Below are 23,328 nucleotides of genomic sequence, written 5' to 3' on the forward strand. Positions count from 1 at the left end.
GTTTAAACTGTGTTATTGCCATGGTGGACAGACTGCTTTAAAAAGAGAACATCAGCAACATTAAAGAGGGTGAAAATGACCCTTCAGCAGCAGATTGCAAGGTGTTGCATACAGGTGGTAAGCAACTTTTTTTTTTTTTTAAATCATTGACTAGAGTAAGTAAAAATGGAAAAAGTCACAGACAAATGATACAGAGAAGAGGCAATAGTATCTTTGATGAGAGTGCTGATAGCAAGGTTTTGCACAGTTGTAGCCTTGAATGATGGAAGGCTATTTATCAAATTACAGCTCCATTGTGTGCTCAAACTGCTTGCCATGCTCAATTTTTTGTGCTACAATGAAAACCTTTTGAAACCACAATGTTTTCCTTTGAAAGCTGATGTAGTTTATTTTACTTTAGATTTTACTTGAATATACTGTTCCGAGAAAAAAAATTGAAGCGTGTCTTACCCCATAGGAAACTTGTAAGGAAAGGTGAACATTCTGTTTCAGCGTCATTCTCCTGTAAACCCTTCCACTTTTCTGAAGAGATATACTGATCTTTGTTTTCTGATTTGCTAAAACTAATTTTTCCCTGAATACAGTTGTCAATCTGTGTCAATACTGAAGGCTAAGTAGAGTGATTCCATGAGATGATGTGAAGAACACTTTGTCCACAGCAGGTCCTTGTCACCAAATCTTCTGATCCTCTCCTATGGCTACATTCCTTGTTGCTTTCTCTAAGCATAGATTAGATCTGCTTCATAAGTCTGACGAGACTTTCTGATGTGCAAGTGTGTTGCAACAAATGAAACAGCTCCGTAGTGATGATGGTGGTAGTCCAAATATAAGGAAATCAGAACCAACCCTTGTGCCACTCTTCAGTTGAAAAAACAGACAAACAAAAAACCCCCCACAAAATAATAAAAACCCCACAACCACTTTATTTTGTAGAGCTTTGTATAATTTTGTGGGGTTTTTTTAATTGTATATTTTATCCTATATTTTCCTTTACATGTTCTTCTCCCATCCCCCCCCCCCCCCCCCCTTTTAAAAAAAAAAAAAAAGTAAAGTTATTAGAATTCATTTGTAATTTCTTTCTTACATAACAAGAATTAAAAGTTTTTTCAGCTGTATATCATTTGTGTAGTACTGGTGAGTTTCATGCGACAGGTTTTGGTTATAGTATTGATTTTTAATGCAGCTGCAACATCAGCATTTTTACCAGTATGAGAGATTTGTGCTGGCATCCTGGAATTCTTGTTTTCAGTGCCAGATGTGTTGGACTTGTTTTTGCATGAATAGTCCAGAGACCAGAGTATTTCTTATCTGTTTGCTTCTCTTGAGTTTCTGTCTACCAGGCAAGTATCCCTATAATGTTAGAGAGAGAGATGATACCATCTTTGTCCTCTAGTGAAGGCTTGCGGGTGCAAAGTATTAACACAGTTAGCTTTCTACATTTTTCAGACCTTTTTCAGATAAGAAGGTACAAATATTCAACAGTGAGGTAGATGTAGTTGTCAACTTGAAAGAATCTTTAGAAAGTGAACGCAAGCATACTGATTTTGATCAAAAGAAAAAAATTGAATATTTGTTCTTGTACCTAATTCCCCTCTCTTTGTCCTGGTGCTAACAAGCTTTTCTGCTATTGTTAGCAGAAATCCAGTATATCTATTAGAAATGTTTTGCAGGTAAAGTAGTAGTATGCTTTCACCCAAACTTCCCCCAAGTTACTGCAGTGCATTTGTGCATGTATACATAGACACACATGTACTGGTTTTTATCTGTATTCCATGGTTATGGAACAAAACTTCAGATTTCCCCCTCCTTCCCCAGTCTGAAAAAAGTCATGATTAGGATAATTCTTTTTGGATGCTTTCTGACATGCTTAGCAACATGAATGTTTACAGATTTTCCTTCATTCTCTTCAGCCCCCTGAACATGTCCTCTGGTATTCTGTATAAGCCATGAAATGTATTTAACCAGTCCATTTGAGTCTCATTATAATTATAAAAAAGCGTGCTCTTAGCTTTGATTCAGGCTCACACCCTACACAGGCAAATGAAACATTCGTTAGAGCTTTTAGCTCACAAAGCCAAAAGAACTTAAAAGTTACTTCTTTTTAAGTACTATAATAAGCAGTCATCAAATAGAATGAAAGGCACCTCTTGCTAAGCATTAATGATAATTGTAATGCTTAGAAAATTATAGACGTGTTTCATTCAGCTGAGGAGTTGTCTTCTGGAGCTGACAGGCCAAGGACACAAAAAATATCAAGATGTTATGGCACTGGAATAAATTCTTCTCTTTTTCCCTCATTTCAGGGCCTTCCCTATTTCTCTTGAATCAGTACAAGTGCCCTTCTGTGAGAGCAGTCAGTGCTTCTGTTGAATTGTGCCGAGTGTTCTGCAACACCCCATCACATGGAAACCGCAGGAGATTTATGGGGCAGATCGCTTTGTTTTCATGTCCTGCTTTTTGAGGAAGACATTTCCTAATGATATTTTCATGAAAGCATCATGCAGTGCCTTTGAGAGCTTATAGGACTTTCAAAGTCGATGTAGTAATTGAGACATTTTAAAATTGCTTTCTTTCATAGGACTTACTTAAAAGATGGAGATTTCTGAAGAACCATCCAAGTGTGTGCCAAAGTTGGTTGCCTAATGGTTTTCAAAACCATTGCCTTTGGGGCCAGAATTTTTCATGCTTGACTTCTCTATGAGAGTGTGGTTTCATATGTTTGTTTTTCTCTGCACCTTGCTCTCTCAAGTTTGATATGAAGCCCTGAGGATGCACCGTGAAGTGCCTACATAAAGGTTATGATTCTAAGCTTAGGGTTATAAATTTTGCCTTAATTCTGCTCCATTTTATATTTGAAGCGTGGTTGTATGGGTTCATAACTTTTTCCTAGATATAAAATCATACTGTTTACACCCATAGATATGTTTCTGAAATTACAGAATTTTATGCTACGTACAATTCACAAACATTACATACACGAAAAGCTTGCCGTATCATGCGATTCTATATTATACCATAATTTGAACATAATGTATTTCATTAATGCTGCAAATGTATGGGCACAGATAGATCTTTGAGTCTGAAACTGCTTCAGCGCTGGAGTTGATCCTAAGGAAAGTTGTGCTGCTGTTTGTAAGAAAAATGGGGAATACCCATGGTTTTGACCAAAGCGTTGAAAAGTATGCCTTAAAGTATGGGATGAAATGTTTGCTTATATTAGTAAACCTGACTTTTTTAATACAATTTTTTTCTAGCATGTATATGCTAGAAAATTTTCATAACAATGTAAAAGATGTCAAAGAATGCAGACGTTCATTTTAGATGGTAGAAAAAGTTATGACAATAATTTGATGACTTTAAGCAATAGCATATGCCTATAACTATAGATGTTGGCATAACATATATTCAGAGCTTCCTAAGATAGGTTTATATTTGCAACCTCGGTGTTGACATCGTGTGATCTTATTCTTTTTTTCCCAACGTGCTTGTATTTATTGTGTGGAATCTTTGTAATCAGAAATATTGGTGGCACCTTTTTCTTGTACTTACCTTTCAACATGAAATTTACCCTCCTTAGCCTAACTTTTCATGCAGTCTGACCTTTGAGTGTATTCTTAAGACTGAATTTGAGTTATCAGTTACCAAGGTAACATGCTATGGTTTCATGAGTTGCAGGATTATGATTTCTCTGCAGGATAAATCAGGAAGAGTAGATGGATTTTAAAAGAGAGGGTTTGGGGTTTTTTTATTCTTTTAGCTCTAGGCTGGTTTGCCTTGGAGAACTACTTGACAATATTAAATTCTTTTTATTTTTGCCTTTTCATTTTCCATGGGAGTCAGAATGTGAAAGCCTGTCCTGCAGCATTAGAGGTGCCAGTGAAACACAGTAGTTTGCTCTTACACTTACACAGCCCCTGACAGATCTCCATGTTTAGTTGTGCTGCTAAAAGACGCTGTTGTTTCCTCTGCTCCCTGTACCACACCATCGGAACTATCACCCAGCCGTTCCTCCACTGGCTCTGTGTGAGTACTCCCTAATTCGCTACATACAAAATCCACCCCGTTATCTTAAAGGATTTAAGTTGGCAGTGTGATTGCACCTGGATTTTGCCTGAGGTGAATTATGGACTCATATAAACTATGTTGCTGGGCAGATGAATTGGCCAGTGGTGACCTTCAGCATAGGTAGCAAAGAGCACCTGGGGAATGGTGCATATTTCCTAGCTGGAATGAAGGAAAACATCTGTTCATAGCCACATTGCTACAGGCATATGTGGGTTAATTTTTCTTGAATAATATGATACCTGATGGGGACTCTGTAAGTCTACATTAAACCTTTCTGTCTTTCAGTGCCCTAGGGATGGGCACTGCATCCTTTCAGTGCATCCCTCCCAGTGCAATGTGGTTTTTTTTCTTTTCCCTCTCACTTTTGTATCATCCTTCTCTTTTTGATAGGGTCCTTAACTGAGCTATATGTAACCCAGCATATAAGACAACCCCTTCAGCAGTACTTTCTCTAAGTAGTTCGGCTATTGACGGAAGCTTAAAAATGTGTAAGGGAAAGGAAGACTATTTAACTGAATCGACAAACTATTTTTTTAAACAAAACATCAGAATACTTGGTTGCATAACACTTCTAGAGCGAGGTTTATCCATCACTCCTATGTTTTCAGTATATTAGAGTTCCTTAGCTTGATGTCTGTTATTGCCATGGCTGCCTTTTTCTGTTTTTCTGTTTCTGTTGTTACTAAAGCTGCTGGGACACTTGTATATGTATGATTAGATTGTTTCCATTTTCACTATTAATCCATGTGACAGTATAGAAAATCTCAGATTATTACAATGGAATAATAAATCTCAAGAATTTAGAATTGTTCTTCTGGACACCAAAACTGTGCAAAGTAGACTGCTATTACATTAACTGCAGAAATACCAGGAAGACTTAAGCAGGTTTTTGGTGTTCCTCTAAGAAACGCTGCAGAATTATGAGCATAAAACCTCATCCTTTCTCAAAGAGCTTAGCCCTCATACTAGAGTTAAACTGAGCTCCAAGAGCTCAGTGGCAAGATGAAGAAGTAGGAAGCTGACATTTTTATGGTGCGAAGTTGAATACATGAACTCTACTAAGTCAGGTTTTAAACCTCCCTTAAAAAAAAAATTTCAGAAGAATGTTGCTATGCTACGAGTAAATTGAGACTCTGTGGGTTAATTATTTCGTGCTGTTTGCACTAGCTGTTTCTGAGGTGGTTACTACTGTTTTGGATTTGTTGGTTTGTTATGCTTGCCTTTTTCATTAAGACATTAGAGTTTGTCTAACGTTCGGTTTGTGATGTCAAGACAACTCCTCATTTATGTTGTTTGACCTCTATTATTTCAAGCCTACCATAGATTATTTGTATGTTCAGGCAATAAGGGAATAAGTGATTAGCTACAGTAAAAAACTAAGTTGTGGGTAGCTGCCGTTACCTACGTTTCTAGGGCCCTTTGTTCCTTTAAGAAGATGACATTATGCTTTCTTCTGCTTTTAATTCCATATTTAGTTTTTAACTTCATACCATTTAAATTTTGAGGTGACTTGAAGCCATCAAAGATTTCCACTGATTTTTAGGTGGTGCAGACAGCAGTGACAGAATTGGCTTTTTCTCTCTGTTGCCAGGGCAAAAGGAGATAGGATTGCTATTTCAAAGCCTCAGGGCTTTTCCTGTTTGATTACCAGCACATTTTAATAAGCACTTCAATGGGTCTGATTTTGAAAAAAGCAGGAGCTTGCTTTTCTGCCGAACTTTATCATGTTTAACATGCAGTTTGTCATATTGCAAGTTGAGTATTAGCATGTAGAAATAACTAGTTGGGTGCTTTGCAGGTCATTTGCCTGTGCAGGCATGTTGAGTAAGAGAACATGGGACTGAAGGGCATTTTCCAGAAACCAAAGGGCAAATCCTGTCATAAACTGAACTTCCACAACTCTCTGTTAGCAATGGAAGGTGGAGTATTTACTCAGTGCTTGTGCTGCACATACTCTTGTTTTAATCTTACATTAACTGCATAGTGGTGATAGTACTTTTAATTTCATCCTTCCATTTTCCGTTTTAATGCGTTTGGCTTTTATGCCTGGTTTTAGTTTCCTTTCCAAAGGCTGACTAGCATGATTTTTGAATTGAGTTTCCTTGCTTCATCAGTAGGCTTTGACTCTTTTGTTTGGATGCTAAATATTCCAAACAGGACAGGCTGCCCTTGCCATTTGAGCGACCTGACAGTCATCCCATAGTCTCGTTGCTTATGTTCTTGCTCCCAATGTCTTTTTTGAGATGTTTACTCATTCAGTTAATTCTTTGGTCTTTTTCAAAGGATTTTCCGCTGTGTTGGGGATGCAAATCTTGCAATTTTAACTTAAAAGAAATTTGACACCTGAACTGTCAAATGCGTGCAAGTCCTTGAATGCGTTAAACACAAAAGCAATAATTTGTACTATTCCCTTCCCTTAGTGATTCTACAAAGCTATCATCAGTCTCTGTAGGAGTAGAGGTCCTGAGCCACGGTTGGACCCCCTGCATCTTTGTTACAGCAACAACTGATTCTGAGCTGACTGCCAGCCTTCTCATGAAGGAGGAGTTGTAGGGCATCTTGCACCTCTCCCAAAATCTTTTGGACGTGTAAGCAGTGACTCGTAACAAAGAGGTGTCCTCACATGTCGACAGTGTTGTGGCAAGACAGATCAGGATAATCTAAACCTGAATTTAGACCAGGATTTTAAAGCTCCCTTAACAACTAATGTCTCTTTATGAATTTCATTAATATTCCATATTTACCCTTTGCATACAAGACAGTTTTATTTTCCAAATTCTACTGAATTTACTTGTAAGCTTCAAAATACAATGCTTTTTTTTGTTTCATAAACTTCAGTTTCACAGTGCTTCTCAGTTTCAAGGAGCAAGTTAAAAGCTGCAGTATTTGCTGTAAGTGCGTGCTTCTGATGGATATTTGGAGCTTTGCGCATTGTTAATGAATGACCCTGATTTATATTCTTGCTGGAGTATTTGCAACAGGATATCCTGCATAACAAGTGACATATGGCGATTTTAACAGACCAAAGATTGAGCAACTATATAGATTTTTTTTCTAGAGTTGTCTTTTCTGAGTCCTCAGTCTGTGATACACCTCTTATTTTGATCTTAACACGCTAAGCTTGCTTTGAAATAAAAGGACAAACGTGAGAATATACTTGTCCATTCATAAATATTCTGTTTTCAAGAAACAACGCAATCCCTCTTTTCGATTTGCGAACTAGCTCCACCTTCTGGGGACTGGACAGCCATACTAATTGTGGACAAGAATTTTCAGTGTAAGCAAGGGGTAATGATTGTAATGGATAACTTAATCACACGAGGGTATAGTTTTATCTTCTTTGCTTTTGGCATCTACAATTCTATTTATATTCTATAATAAAATAATTTCTCTTTCCTTAGTCATTACGGTAGGTTTTCCTACAAACTCACATTTTTTATTGTTTTCTACAAAGCAAGATATGTATATAAGTAAAGCACTGTATTCTTTGGGACATCAAATACTCAGTAGGATTTATTTTTCATATATTTAGCATGAATGTCCTTTAATGAAAAAATGGCCTTGAGAATCTCAAATTTAATGAAGATTCTATTTAATGAAATAGATTTAGATTCATTTAATGAAATAGAATCTAAAATTTGAATTCCTTCTTAACAGAACTACTACTGACAAAAATTACTTATGTTAGTAAGTTGGTATTCCAAACATGTAGTCTCCCCCAAAAAATCCTTGTGAAAATATTATCTTGAAGCTACTACAAGGTATGTGCAAAATAATCCTGAAAATTATAATAGAAGGTAGTTATCCATTGTTTACTGCCAACCTGGAAGGCTTCATGAAGTAGAATCCACTTACATTTGTTCTGGGTGAAGTATTATTCAATATTTTCATTACTGACTTGGCTTATGAAATATGGATGTTGCTTATAAAATTTGCAGATGCTTAAAGCTGGGAGAGGCTTTAAGCTGCATGGGAGCAGGGTTACAATAGATCTTGATGAAATGGAGCACTGAAATATTAGGATGCAGTTCAGTAAGGACAAGTACAAAGTTATGTTCCTAAAGACGTGGAAATACACAGAGCGGATTGACTGGTTAAGTGGCAGCTCAGTAGGAACAGATCTAAGTGTTATGTGACTCGTGGCCAGTATGTGACCCCCTCTTTTGTGAAAAAGAGTGTCAGTAAAGCTCTTTAGCCCTATCCACATAACCTGAAATAGTAATAGCAGGTTCACAAAGTGTGGCTAGTTCTAGAAATTCAGCTTTTTCTCTCTTGCCCTGGCTGTCAGAGTACTTGCAAGATCCTTGGCTGTGTCTGTGTCCAGCTCTGCTTTCCCATGAAAGTGGGACAGATGTCTATTAGCTGTACGCTCAGGTCTACTTTAAAGTGGCCAGGTATGATCTTTTTCATTATTTGCTCAAGTCAGAAGCAGCCAACAAACTCTATTCTTATCACATACAGCCCTGTTCAATGGTTTAGTATGCATTACATTTTTTTAATCTCATTCTGCTGCAGTTGCTTTCCTTGCCATTTATTTATTGATTAGTTTAATAAATTACTGTAACTTAAGACTAGAAAGGAGAGTTTACATTGTCTGGTCTGTCTAGTCTGACTTGCAGTATGTCACACCTTGTTGTCTACCTTATTTCTAAATTTGACTGTGTCTCACAGCAGCCTCCAGCCTTTGGTGGTTCTTGTGCTTTTATTCCCTAGAATAAACATCCCCGTTAGTACGTATTTTCTCCTCATGAAGAGGGGAAATCCAGTTGCTGCTCAGCCTTTTTCATAAGCTTAAGGAGATTAAACTCTAAATCTTGGTAGCTCTCCTCTGCAAGCTCTCCATTTTTTTCAGCAGTCTCTTTAAAATGTGTACACCAGACCTTGGCATGCGGTGTATCAGTACTCTCTTAGTCAGTGGCATGTATAAAATCACTTCTTTCTGCTGGAGCATGAAACTGGGGATGGCTTCTGTTCTGTTTTGCTCACGATAGCTCTATCTTCATAACTGCTGTTTTCCAGGGAACAGTTCTTCAGTCTGTATTACTCACACTTAAATATGTATGACTGTGTTAAAACACACATTGTCTGACCACAAAGACATTATTTACAAAGGAACCCAAGTTGTTCTCTGTGACTGCTCTGTCCTTGTTCCTATTTCCTCTTTCCTGCGCCTTATTTTTGTGCAGTTTCTCCTGGCTTTCAAAGTTCTCTCCAGTCTTCTTGGCTACAGTTTTATTCATTTACCTATTTTTCTGGAGCACAGCCAAACTGACTCTGCAACAGGCAGCTATGTCTTCCTGCCTAAAGAACTTCTTCAATACTAATGAGTCTTTCATTGGCCTGACTCAGTGTTACCTGAAACAATGTGCTGTTATCTTCCACCTAATTACAATTTAAATGGAACAGATTTTAATTATCATTGATTCTTAATTACACTAATCTACAGAAAATATGAGTCAGCGATGGACTATATTAAGTCAGTTACACTCCCTATTTTTATATAGATTTTTCTGGAGTGTTGATTTCTCTGTCATTTTAACTATAACAATGAAACTGAGATGTAGATTCTAAAGGAGGGTGATTTTTTTTTTTATTTGCTCAACTTAGGGGTAAACAAAACCATATGCAACTACAATGCAGATCTGATTTTATTAAATCCTGAAAAATTCAGGAACAGCTTGGGTAATTGGGCAAATTTGAGTAAGCTGTTCTGATTTTCCTCTATTCCTACTTATCTCTTAGTTTCATTTGTAATGTATTAAGGACTCCCATTTTTCAAGCATTTCACTAGCTTGTTTTTTCTGATATCCCTAGCATATATCCTAACAGAGCAAAACATATTACAAAATAGTTCTAAATCTCTCTGCTCGAAGTAGCTAAAAAAATAATGAGTTCAATACCTCTAAATATTTAAAGAGAACAATATAGAGAGGCTAAAAAGAAAAAGGAATGTGACCTGAAGGTTAGTATTTTTCCAGCCTATACATTAAACAGATAATATCCTTCCAGATATCTATTTGTTTTCTGTTTTGCCTTCCAGCACCCACTTTTTCTTAAATATAGGTTCTTCCCTCTTTTTTTTTTATTTTGATGGTACTTCATTTGTTTAGATAGCAAGTTGTCAGTGATGGAAAGAACAGATCTTCATCTCCACCATATTCCTCTTGTGCTAAATGAGTTTTCACGTGTATCTCTGTGTGCTCTGTTTATGACACTTTAATGCAAGTTTTACAGAGAAGTTAGGTCTGTTAAGAAGTCATTGTTTCAGGATATAGTTGAGTTCAGGCCAAGGATTTAGCCCCAGTCTCAGTGGTAAGCTGGAGTCCTACCTCTAAGCACATTCTCTGGTGGTGGTTGCTCTACCACAACGGTTAGGATAGAGCTGCAGGGTCGTTTTAAATGTAGGATGATCTACGCAGCCACTGCAGCCCTCTTTCCATTCTGAAAAGGATTTTCACTGCAAGTTTTCTGTTTTGGAATGGATGATCTGTCTTGTTCTAGGTGACTGGTATGAACAGCTTTATCCCCTGGTGATTACGCTGAAGGACTGCATGGGAGAGGTGGTGACCAGGGCGAAGCAATCGATGGCATTTGTTCTGCTCCAGGAACTTGCCTGTGGTTTGCCACAATGTTTGATGCTGACCCTAAGAAGAGACATCGTCTTTAGTCAAGCAGTAAGTTGTCTTGTGTCACTTATCTCCTACTGTTGCTATAATTAAGCATACTATTCATGCCAGTGTTTGTGTTTTTCCTTTTTTGTTGTTTTTTTCTTTTTCCAATTTAACGCAACTTTTTCATAATTTTCTATTACATGCACTTAAATATTTTATAATGTGATAGAGAAATAAATAGTAAATGCAAATCCATAGTATCTGTATCACTGAGTCAGAGCAGTAGGTCTGCAATGGACTAGAAAAGGTTACCTTAACTCCCTTTTGCACAAAGAAGGATCCATAAAGCTGATTTTAGTCTTCCTAGATTATATGGCAGTATCCTCACCTGTAGGTGAAGTTCTCAAGTCTAGCCTTGAATATTCCTTGCTGCTATTCAAGCTAGGTATTATTTTCTCCTGATCACCTTGGAAATGAAGAACAGATTCTTTGGTTTTCAGTTTGTAGCAGTATTTTATGTGTTTCAAGGCTATTAGGATGTCTCTTCTCAGACTTGTCTTCTCTTGGTGAATAACTGAAGTTCTTTTGATCTTCTCCTGTATTCATGTTTTCCAGATAGATTTTTCTCTAAATGATTCATCTAATTTCTCCCTTAAGTTATATGTTTTTCCTAACATAATTAAGGAGTTAGTGTGCAACTGCCAAGGAGATTCAGTTGCATTAGGTGCCTAACTGCTTTCAAATCCATCATAATTCACAGCCTTATGTGTTTATAGCCTGCCAACGGAGGTTCTGGTCTCGCTTATGTCAGTTTAAATAACACACAACCCCACAAAACAAATGAAGCTTATCTAATGTAAAATAGGGGAATATTTCACTGCTTTTTACACCAAAAAATGCCTCAATAATATATTAGTATGAAATTATGTATGTAGTCACTAAACAGAAATATCTATGCTGTTTTCTCAAATATCTAAATATTACTTCTGTTGTGTATAATGATAGCAAGCCTCATTTTAACTATGTACAACAGTACATCTGTTAATTTCACATTTTTTCATTGTCTTTATAGCTCGCTGGATTGGTCTGTGGGTTTATAATCAAATTGCACACGGGTTTACATGATCAAGGATTTTTACAACAGCTTCATACTGTTGGATTGCTTGTGCAATATGAGGGACTCCTTAGTACGTATAGTAAGTATTGTTCTTGGACAAAGTTCCTTATGCATCCAGACTAGAAGTTTACCCAGGAGGTTCTTATTTTAACCTCTGTTCTACTTCCAGTAATTTGGCTTATTGAATCAACAAATATTATCCTTAGGAGACAGTAGGCTTCCGTATAATAGCACAGTTGAAGTCTATTGTGTTGTCAATTCTGCATCAAAAATTACTCATTTATTTTTTTCTCAATTCCTCTGAGAACACTAGTTGCTAATTATTCCGTGCAGAGTGCTGAACTACGTTGTCTTAAATACAGGAGACTCCTTCCTCAGTACAGCTAGTGGAACTTTTGGTTTTAATGAAAACTGTCTCCATTTGTATAGGCATTTGGCCTGACCCAAAATAGCAGGTTTATAAAGCTAACCCAAACAGCAGATGTAGACAGTAAGAGTTACTGACTCCATCAGCCTCTGCTCTGACCACGCCAGTATTGGTTATGTGAAGATAGCCTGAAAACTGTTTGATTCCTAGCTTGTTACAGGTGCCATCATTTGATAGGTATTAAAAAGGACATTTGGAGGGAGAAACTGCCGTATGTTTCAAAATACTTTGAACTAGATGTATTGAAATCCTTCCCCAAATTAGAGATTTTGACCAAAGTAGAGGGATTTAGCATTTGTGCAGCTCTTTAATGCACAGGCAATTGCAGATCCTCACTTGGAGACTGCTGTCAGACTCCCTTTTGCATGATACTCGTTGTTTTTCTTAAAACCTTTGTCCTCCATCAGCAGGACAGTCTAAAACCGCTTTCAGAAAAGACAAAAATGGCTTTTCTGAGGTCATTCTATGCACATATAGAGCAGGCTGATTTTCAGAGTTGCTTATTACTTGTAGTAGAGAGAATTGTCAGCAGTTCTAAAAATCAGTCTGCTTTTATGTAGGTTACTTTAATGTGGATTTAGGGCTGTGATTTTTAGATGCACAGACTGGAAAATATAATCCCCGTATTGCTTTACTATAACCTATTCAGTGACTGATCTGTCTACTCTGTTAATAACCTCTGTAATCTTCCCATATAGGTGAAGAAGCGGGGATGCTAGAAGACATGGCTGTGGGAATTTCAGATTTGCAGAAAGTAATGTTTAAAGTCATTGAAGCCAAATCAGAAGATTTTTTGCCTGTTATAACTGGAAGGCGGTAAGAACTTTGTTTCCTGGAGCCCGTGGCATGTAGTTTTAATCTGTAGCACATGAAAACCCAGATAATGGTTTTCTTGTTGCTGTGTTCTATTGTATGGGAAGTGCAGTAGTTTTACTTTTCATGGGGTGAATGGAGATGTAATGAAGTGGTAGGGATTTGTAAAGCTAGTAATAATACGGGCTCTGGGTTACTTTCCTGATGAAAAGCTGAAAGTTCCAATTGTATTAATAGAAATTAATCAAAACAGTGTCTGGCTTGCGCAGAGTTTCTGTTGCATTTTTCATATATAGATACTGAATCAAAGAGAAGTGACAAGGTCAATATTTACAACAGTGGCCTCTAACTGAAGAAACCTTGTTTTTGAGGTGTCCAGGACTTGTATTTCAGTGTGACAAATGAAATTGCATTTCTAAGAGTTAGGCCTTGATTGTCTTAGGATGGAAACTGAAAAACTCAGATGCCAAAACGTAGTGGTCACTTCTGAAAAATGAAGCCTATCTTAGTTGCTGAAGATCACACAGGACATACGCACCCTCAGAAATCCTTGCATAAAGCCACTAATACGTTATGCACCTCACATAAGCGCTGCTGAATATCAGGACATAAACTGAAATACTTCATTAATTGTGGCTATAAGAGGGTTAACAAGATTGTTACACAGGAGGAATGGGGTTTTCATCATTATTATTCTAGTCTGAAGCTCCAAATGTTTTTACTTTTGCAGAAATCACTTCCTTAATAGTATCATTATTCTTAAGATGACTGTAAATTAAATTCAGCTAAAAGCAGCAACTTTTAGAAAAGATATGTTTCTTCTGAAGGGGGCTTTCACCACTGATTTTCTTAATTATTCTGGATGATTCACTCTCATCCTATGGGGCTTCCGAGAAAGGATTGAAATAAATAGCAGGAAGGCCGGAGTATGATAGGCAACACATCAGGAATAATTAAGAATAATTACGGTGCGTAGATAAAACAGAAGAAACACATCCTTTGTAAATCACAGCAGTCAAAAATCCTGAAAAATCCAGCAGCTACATTTACTGGCTTGCTGCCATTACTGCAGTACACTGAGCTGTCACACTAGGAGGTCCTGGGTTTGAAAGACCCGAGCTTTAGGCTACTTCAGGCATTCTGGATTGATGGAGTAGTCTTTAGGAAGAAGAGGTACTGCCTGTGATTGCTGTACTGTACTTACTTCCAGGTATTCACTGGATGGGATTGGTACCAGGAAAAAAAAAAAAAATATCTTTAAGGCTTATGTGGAGGAGCCCCATTCCTGTTAGAGCTGTGATGAGACAGCTCCTATCAGACAGCATTGAAAGTCAACCATAAAAAGAGAAGACAGTGGAAAACCTAGTTGTTTTCTAATTAATGTTTAAAAACCCCACAATTTTTAGATCATTTTGGTTGTTGTGGTGTGGCTCGATAAAATGAGACTAAAAGACTGTAGAAATGCAAGACAGAAAATTAAGCTACAAGGTCTTATCTTGCAGAGTCGGAGTATTCACTTGTAATTGTTTTTCTAGGGAAGTGCTTAAGACAGATTCTGTGTACACAAACAAACCAATCCAAGGAGCGTGGCATTGACTAGCAGTGCACTAACCTGCTGATGTGGGTGGCTGACCCCGACCATCCAGGTGCAGTGAAGTTCAGGCACTCATGTTCTTTTATTACAGGCAAAAGTAGTTAACACTTACTTTTATAAAATTCTTTGGTAGAATGTATTTGATTGTGCACACGAACTTTGAGGCATCACAGGGTTTGACACCATGTTTTCAACGAAGCCCCCGATCAGACTAGCACTTACAGCCACATTGAAGAGATTTAAAAAGTTGTCACTTAGCTGAAAATAGGGTTGGGTAAAGCACCTCCCAGCTGAGATGCAGTGACTGACCATGTGTGCATTTTTTTTTTTCTGTTACAAAGCAAAGCAAAGGTGTGTGTAAATGACTTTTTTGGTATTTATTGCAATGAACTAAGAGTGTGCGATTTCAGCCAACTGCAAGTAGCTGCAGGGTCCATGGCCTGCAGTTGCGTGGGGGTAATTTTTAGAAGCCTTCTAACAGGACTGCGAGTGTTTGTCTATCTTCATATGTGATAATAACAAATATTAGAGAATAAAGCAAATTAAGTCAAAGAAAGGGATATTCTTAAGCAGTCCTGTTTTAGTGAAATCATATACATTTAAATATTTAATACCTAAATTTATACAATTCATTCTGAAAGAGATGATGTTTTATTATTTACTTTCTCAAACATGCTGGATTTCTCCACCCTGTTTTCCTGAGAGAACACTATATGTTAAAAATTATGTGTTGATTTTTCCTTCTCATTGGAAAAGGTAGTAGCCGCCTTATCCAATTCATGCCAAAATCACCTGGTATCTCTGCACTGAGTCTAACCATAAAAGAGAGAAACTACATGGTGATAAAATTTACTGCTGTATTACTTTTTCTTGTTTAAGTAAAAGCATAGGACCTGTAAGATTTTTGAAATTCATGTCAAGTCCTCCAGCTTTCAGTACTTTGAATTCTTCCCCCCACCCCCTGCCCCCCACCTGACTTCAGTACCATTCCTGGACTTTCTAGACAGCTCTCTGTAACAGCTTGATAGCCTTTTCTTTACATGATCAGAAGTGAGTTGTTTTCATTGTGCAGTTGGTTGCAGATTTTTAAAAGTTACCAAGGATTATCTCTGAGACTTCAAAAAATATTTTGAAAAAGAAAGAAAAAAAAAAACCTGACAAGGGGAAGCTCTCGGATGGTACTGACGTTAATTTATCGTGCCTAAAGGTCAGCATTTCTCAATGTTCTTTCGCACACTGAAAGAATTCGTAGTGATTTTGGGGGTGTGAAATGTAGCAATGCAGTGATTTGGTGGCATTTTGGTTCAGTAGCGTATGCTCTTTGAATTAGACTAAACCAACATTTCTTCTCAACCTTGCGAATGCATTCCAGCACAGAAAAATGTTCTGATAGCACTTGACAGCAGCTAGGAGTGCTGACATGCAGGCTGAGGATGAACGCTGCTCTGCAAAGATCATTTGTACAGGGTTGTTTACTGTCATCCTTGCTAACTCTCTATTTCCTTCAAATGGGTGACTTAATTAAACAAAAGACAAACCAAATAGACTTATCTGGGGAGTAGAACTATTTCTCCTTCCCCTCCCCCCCCCCCCCCCCATGTATCCTCCATTCAAAACTGATAACCCCCCTCAGCAGGGAGTATCTGGCATTTGCGCAAAGATTACATGCATTTCTGAGCCCGTACCAAAGTATATGCTGCTGCCCTAGCTGAATGTAATTACTTTTCCGTCACAAGTCTGCACTGGATCCATTTTATTTTGTTGTCAGGTATATGGGCAGGATAGAGGTTCAAACACAACCACTAGCTCTTCTAAGCTGAAGCTGTTTATCCCAACACCTCCTCTGAGATAGCACACTCATCCCTCCAGCTTGCCAAGGGTGTCAGAACTACTGCAGAAACTGTCCTTTTTCTTCAAGGTTTTCTGCCTTTTCTCCCCCAATTCTACACGTGGGTAATCCAGATTGTATTTTAATTCTTTAGCAAGCACATGATTGGTTAAAATAAGGGTTGGAGGGACTCCGTGATAGATTATTTCAATAGGTGCAAACAGTTTTCGATCTTAAGTTTATGTGCAAAAGTTGTGTGACTTCCTAGGCCTGGTTTCTGTAGCTAGGATATAGATCCTCCTTCCCTCCTGTTGCTGTAATACTCTTCCTTCTTGGTGGTATACCAAATGTGCTCTGCAGGAGAGAAAATTTCAGTCTTTGTTATCAGTTGGCCCTCTTTGAATGATTAAAATGCCAAATCCTGGAGACAAATGGATTTGCTTCTAGTCTGTTCTTTTATTATTAGGCTGATTGCTCTAATAACAGAAAGAAAGCTAGTAAAAACTAAGGTAACAGCATGCCGTTTCTGTTGTGGGGTCAGGCATCAATCCTCAAAGACAGGTGAAATTCAGCTTCAGGGTTCCACATGATCAGAATTTGGACTGGCAGCCAAAGTAACATGTTTTTCATAAAGTCAGACCAAACACAAACATAAAACCAGAACTGCTATATATCATATCCCTTGTCCTAAAATAGGATTCAAGTTTGTGTAATGAGCCTTCAATTATTATCTTCACAGAGTCACTTTTGTTATTGCTGATGCTTTCTATCCCCAGGGAGAAAATCCAGCCGCTGAAGAAAATGGGAATTTTGCTTTGAGTTTTTGTGAAAGGTTTTCGCTCATATTACATTTCGAGTGGATACAGGACCAAGTTGTGACTTCTAAAAGGAAGTTGTTTGTGTAACTCAGCAAGTTGCATCTTAAGAGTTGAGGTGTTCTCACTGATATTTTGGTAGCAGAAGACTTTTCTACTGCTTTCATCTTTAGTTCTATTTTCACTTCAGTAAAGAAGTCAGTATCAAGAGTGTATAATTATATATACCTGCCTTTTTCCATATAGCTTGGTTATGCTCTTAAAACAAGCAAGCTGAATTGTCACATTTTATGGTTCAATACAATTAAGGGGAAAAGGGGGAAACTGATTTCTAGGTCTACATGTTCTCTGTAATTTAGGAAGGTTATAATTTGAAGCAAACCAATCAATATTCCCATCCTTATTCTTCTTTTTATTTTTCCTAGTGAACATTATGTTATAGAGGTCCAGCTTCCAGCAAAGATGTTTGAGTTGCTGCCACAAGAGATTAAACAAGGAAAACTACTTCGCATGTATCCAGTACTCTTTAATGTTGGAATCAATGAACAGCAAACACTTGCAGAGAGGTAAGAAAAAATTGTGTTTCATTTTCTGTCCAAGTATGCCATGCTAGTACAGGATATCTCTCAGGATTAAAAATAAATCTTTTTTTGTTATTTGCTCTTGGGCCATCTCATACTGACTCAGTGTGTATTTTAAAAAATATTAAAGGAAATAAGCACAAGCTATGAAGCAATGCAAAATAATGAAGAAGTCCAAGTGAAGATATGACCACACGCAGGACTTTATTTCACACAGTCAACACCAAGCTTCCTTTGGATACAGATATAAAAAGAATTTCTATTTCATGGATGTAGAAGTTTGTTCATACATGTACTTTGACCTTGTCAAACATGAGTTTGAAAATTTGAAATCATTATTATCTTAAAGGTGGGCTTGAAAATGCTGAACAAGTCACAAGCTAGAAAGAGATCATTTTTCTCAGCTTTTTAGGGCTTTTTTCCAGGGTTGAGGAGTGGTAGTTAATAATAGGGAATGCGTTAGTAATATGTTTGTAGAAACATGAAGGCTGATATTAAAGTTCTGATGTGTTAATATTACTCCTCTGAAAAGATTGCTGGAAACTAATTAGTACAATAGTAGTCAAAGTTTCACCAACGTAGTAATTTTCTCTTCCAAGAGACGGGTATCTGTCGGTCATGTTAAATTACCAAGTTTGTGCAATGTTAAAACTGCAAGGTAGACATCAACAGTGAGACAACTACTTTTTTTTTTAACTAGTTTTATTAAGCGAGCATCCAAGAGACATAATACGTATCTTTAGATTGCATTCACCACAAACTCAAAACCAAAAGCAAAAGTGTAGCTGGGGAAATAGAGGGAGACAGTGAAAAACCATTAACCTGGACAATAGGCAAGAAGATAAGCACAACCAGAGTTTCACATCCTGTTCTTTGTAGACAGCAGAGTAAAAGGAGTCTTTTAAGGAAGACTTCTAAGGAATGCCATTAGGTAGCTTTGTGGATGTTTATGGGAGACTTCTCTGAGTTGTGATGTGTGAGAAAATTAAGGCAGAAAATTTAAATGGGAGACATAGGCTGAATCAGAGGACAGTAAAAACTGGCATTTTACTAGTGAAGGAGTTGAGTAGTTGGTTAGAGAACTTGAAACAGCCTTGAAAATGAAAATAGCTTATTCTTGATCCCATAAAGAAGGGAAAAGTGATGCTATGAGAGGAGTGACTTGGCCAAAGTGATAGCGTACAAAACCAACAAAACCAGTCATGACAATTGTGACTAGGACACGTCACGTTTTTCCAAAATCAGAGAAAAGGAGTATGCAGTAACCGAGAAGCAAATTTGTGAGAGCTTACATGGGTGGGATAGGCAGGAAGGACTATATGTTGCAAATGTCCTGAAGAAAGATTTGACAAGGTTTAGAAATAGCCTGGATAGATGGGGACGTGTAGAGAAGTCAGTGTGAAAAGATGTCTGGCTCGCAGGTGGAGTGGCAGGAAGAATGGTAGCGTTTTTCACAGTGGTGATTTTACGTTGTGCACAAAGAAAGCTATGAATGAAAAAATAATATATGTATATCTACAAATACAGATATATATTAATATCTCTATTAAGCAAATCAAGTTGGATTATTCCATGCAGAAACAGCTTGTCTACATGCACTTATAGGTGTAAGCATTAGACTTAATTCAAAATATTGCTTAACTCCTAAAGTTGCACATTTGTCTTTGAGATTGGAAACACTGCACATGCTTTTTGGTAAAATATATATTTTTTGTGGAAAACGAATGTGAGAATAGAAATAAGGGTTTGTGATAAATTTCTAGACAATGTTACTTTATTAGATGCAAACATCTCTTCTTTCAATAAAGCACAGTTGAGAATATATCTGGTTTAAAAGAAATATTCTCACGTGACAGTGCAGCAATGGCTACTGAGGAAGTAGCCGAGTCTTCTCCCTCTTTGGCCCATTGAAATATTTGATTCCCTTCTGCATGATGTAGCAGTACATATAGTATCTTCTGATTTGTGTCTCGTTTTGTCTACCTGAATTTCTCACTTAACTTGTCCATGCCTCTCTCTCTGTACTCGTCCATTTCCTTTTCTTCATTTCAAGGCTATTCTAAAGATGAGTTGCAAAAACTTGGCCCTAACTGCCTAAGGAACATTCCTGTCTTTACATTCATTCATGTCGCTCATAGTAGAGGTACCAGGAGATGGGGTTTGGGGGTTTGTTTTTTTTTTTAGCCTGTGTGAAACTTGGCTGTTGTAGAAATTTTGGTCTCGGAGAGAAAGATATTTGCCCATATAGCTATCGTCAGTTCATGGATAAGCGTAATGACATCCTGATGTTGTCTGGGTTTTCTGTGAGGTGCGGGATAATGAGGATTTGGGTGATGTGTTCCCAGCAGACTTGACTGCTGCAAGAAACCCCATAACACACTCCTGAGCCAGCTGCAGCACTGTAGAGCAACCGCTGAGGTCTGTGTGCTGCAGCAAGCTTAAATGCAGACAGCTGAAGTCAGTCAGCCTGTGGGTCGCAACTCTGTGAAGCTTAATGGTGAAATCACTGCTCAATAGCAGAGAAATGGTTCTCTCATTAGTTTCAGATACAAGAAACCAAGATAACTAACAGCTCAGGAGCAGTGTAGGGCAGAGAGGGCCCAGAGAAGTAATCAATTTGACTATTTATAGCAAATATTCTCAGACCAGAGCAGAAATTAGTTCTTCAGAAGGTTTTCCACCTGACACTTGCATCTCTTCCATCTTGTGTGGCTTCAATATTGTCCAGCTCTGGTAGAAATTAATATACCTAAGCAACAGCAGCAGTAAGAGATGTAGGAGTTGGTGTTCTCTGCCTGTGGTACCATTTGAAATTCCCACAAATAGCCCTTGCATTTATTCAGGATTTGTGAAGGGAAAAAGAATATGTGCTTTAAAGAATGTTTGTCTGTAAATGGAATACTTGGTCCATAAGGTTTTGGAAGAACTATCCGTGGGTGATGACCTCATTCCCAAATATTAGTTCCAAAGCACATGAAAGACTAGCAACTATATGTTTGACAAAATCCAGTACCTTCAACACTAGAAAAAGAAATAAATCAAAGTTATTTCTTTATGCAAAGAAATCATTCTGAAGGGTAATTTAGCTTTGGTTTTGTTTTGTTTTGTTTTTCATCATTTTACTGTGCTTTTTTATAGGTTTGGAGATACCACTTTGCAGGAAAACATTAATCAGGAAAACTTAGAACTTCTAAAAGAATATTACAAGCTGTTTACAGAAAAAATGCCTCCTGATTGTGAGTACAAAATAATGCAATATCCAAATGGCTTTGAGAAGGTTTGATAGGTGAAAGATTATGAGATAGTAACATTAGCACAATATTAGTGTGCAGCTTTTAGATTTAGGTCTCAATCCCATAACTTGTTCCATAACGTTAAACACTTTGTGCCTGTACACAGCCCTGCTGAAGTCAGGGATCGCAGGCCCAAGGCCATAGCAGAAACTACAGCGAGAGTGCAACAGAGTAGTGATGAACTAAACAGCTCTTTTAAATTATTAATAAAATATGCTTTTTAATATTTCAAGAAGAGGACAGTCTGTACCTACTATATTTGTACAGAAATACTCGGTGGGAATTTTCATCAGTTTCAATCGCTCCCTCCATTCTTATTTTGAATATGTATTAAGGTATGGCAAACCACTGAGAAATCTGCAGATGCAAATACAAGCAATGAGACACGTCATAACGTCACTGATATTAATAGCATGATTCCATTAGAATAGGCCCTATATTCCAATTTTATAGAAATTTGGTATCATAAACATTACTATTCTGTTACTTTGATTATTGAAAGCAAACACTGAAAAGACCATTTGTATCAATCTAATCCTGTTGAAGTAGTCTTAATGCCTAAGCTATATTCCCAAATGTTGCAGATTTTACAGCCTGACTTTAAAGAGCTTGGATTTAGGTCTCTGCTCCTTCCCCTTGGGTAAGGGGGGGTGAATCTTCTGAATCTAAAGATCCATCATCCTACAGGACATGTGTGTAACAACTGATGGTGAATACTGCTCGTTAAAATCCTGTGCAAAGCTTCTGTTCTCTTACAGAACACCTTGTGTTGACTACTCTTGCAAATTATCCATTACATGTATGTACTTACAGTTATATCTAATGTGTCACTGTATATGTGTACATGTTTATCTTTTATTTTATATCGGGATGATTTTCATTTGTTAATAATTTTGACAGAAGTGAAAGCTCTCTTCCTAAATGGTGGGCAGTAGGCCCATCCATCCACCCACATCTCTAGTATTTCTAGGATTTCTACAGAGAAAATCATACAAGAAGTTAGTAATTAATTTAGGGGAATCCTGCCAAGAAAGCATCCTGAAAAACTAACCTCATCTGGGGTTAGGTCTAAGGTAGATCTGCTACCTCCTAAATGGATCTGATTATATAAAAGCAAAAATTTGCATGCAGATAGTATTGGCTGCTTTTCATTAACAGAAGCTAACCTTGTACTGCCTTCCTGCAGAGGATTATTAGTGAGCCACACAGTCTTCCTGGACTACTTCCAGGACTGTGCAGGCTTTTGAGAACTACGCTTGTCTAATTCATCATGTCTTTTCTGGTTATCATTACCTTCTTGCTTTTTCTCTACCTCTGAGTCTGTTCTTTGTCCAAATTTTTACAGAACACAAAGCACCTTCTGGTTCCATTGCCCTTCCCAGTAGCTCCCTGCCAGTATACAGAATGACTCTGTTGGCTTCGAGGAATGTGCCTTTTAAACCAGCTCCCTGGAGAAAAGTGAAGCTCTCCAAGTTGTTCAGCTGGGGGAGAACTTCAATTCCTCCCCTGTTCCCCCAGCTCTGTGCTCAAGTTAGGAAGATAAACCTCCATCCAAGCTGGCAGCAGCCCTGGTGCTGTAGCCGAGTGAGAGCTGTTCAGTATTGATGGCTCCTTGATGGTTTTGTCACACCTTTCCAGATAGTTTCCTGTAGTGCCAAATCTGTGCTACAAAATAAATGCAGGACCTGGTTCACAAAGCTGTTAGTTACAAATAGCGCTCATAAAGCGAGACAGAATTTGAGAACTCTCAGCCCTGTTGGCCAGGCTGTTGCATCCACCGTCCTTAGGCAGCCTCACTTGCCTGCTGCTTCACTCGTATATTCCATTTCAAAGAATTCAATTTTCGACTCCTATAAAGGTATTGCCACCTTTGCTATTAGATTTTCTCTCATCTCTGTAATTCCCATTGCCAATAATACTCTAGCTTTCACCAATAATATTCTAGCTTTCTCTCTATTCCCAATTATTAAGTCTTCAGCTGCGTGTAACTGCATATGCCAAATACTGGCTTTCTATCTTCTTTTGGATGAGTATGCACTCTGTCACTCTCCTGTTTCTTAATCTCTTTAATTCTCTAATAGGAAACTCTGAAAACAATAAACAGCAGTGTGCTCCCAGAAAGATTCCTACCAAAAATGCCAACCAAATGTAGTTCGGTTTAGGCACCAAAATAGTACTGCTTTT

General features: G+C 37.7%; 1 protein-coding gene across 1 annotated transcript in view; it reads left to right on the forward strand.

Annotated features, from left to right (window-relative positions):
- The window catches only part of INPP4B (inositol polyphosphate-4-phosphatase, type II, 105kDa), a 325,870-nt gene that overhangs the window by 263,524 nt on the left and 39,018 nt on the right, over positions 1-23,328 (forward strand). Inside the window, 6 exon segments of the mRNA XM_009328759.1 lie at positions 1-117; positions 10,567-10,739; positions 11,749-11,872; positions 12,919-13,036; positions 17,696-17,836; positions 20,990-21,087. The exon segment at positions 1-117 is cut by the window's left edge and continues 31 nt beyond it. Coding sequence (XP_009327034.1) covers positions 1-117; positions 10,567-10,739; positions 11,749-11,872; positions 12,919-13,036; positions 17,696-17,836; positions 20,990-21,087 — 771 coding nt within the window.

This window comes from Pygoscelis adeliae, unplaced genomic scaffold, assembly GCF_000699105.1.
Source record: "Pygoscelis adeliae isolate BGI_AS28 unplaced genomic scaffold, ASM69910v1 Scaffold66, whole genome shotgun sequence".
NCBI lineage: Eukaryota > Metazoa > Chordata > Aves > Sphenisciformes > Spheniscidae > Pygoscelis > Pygoscelis adeliae.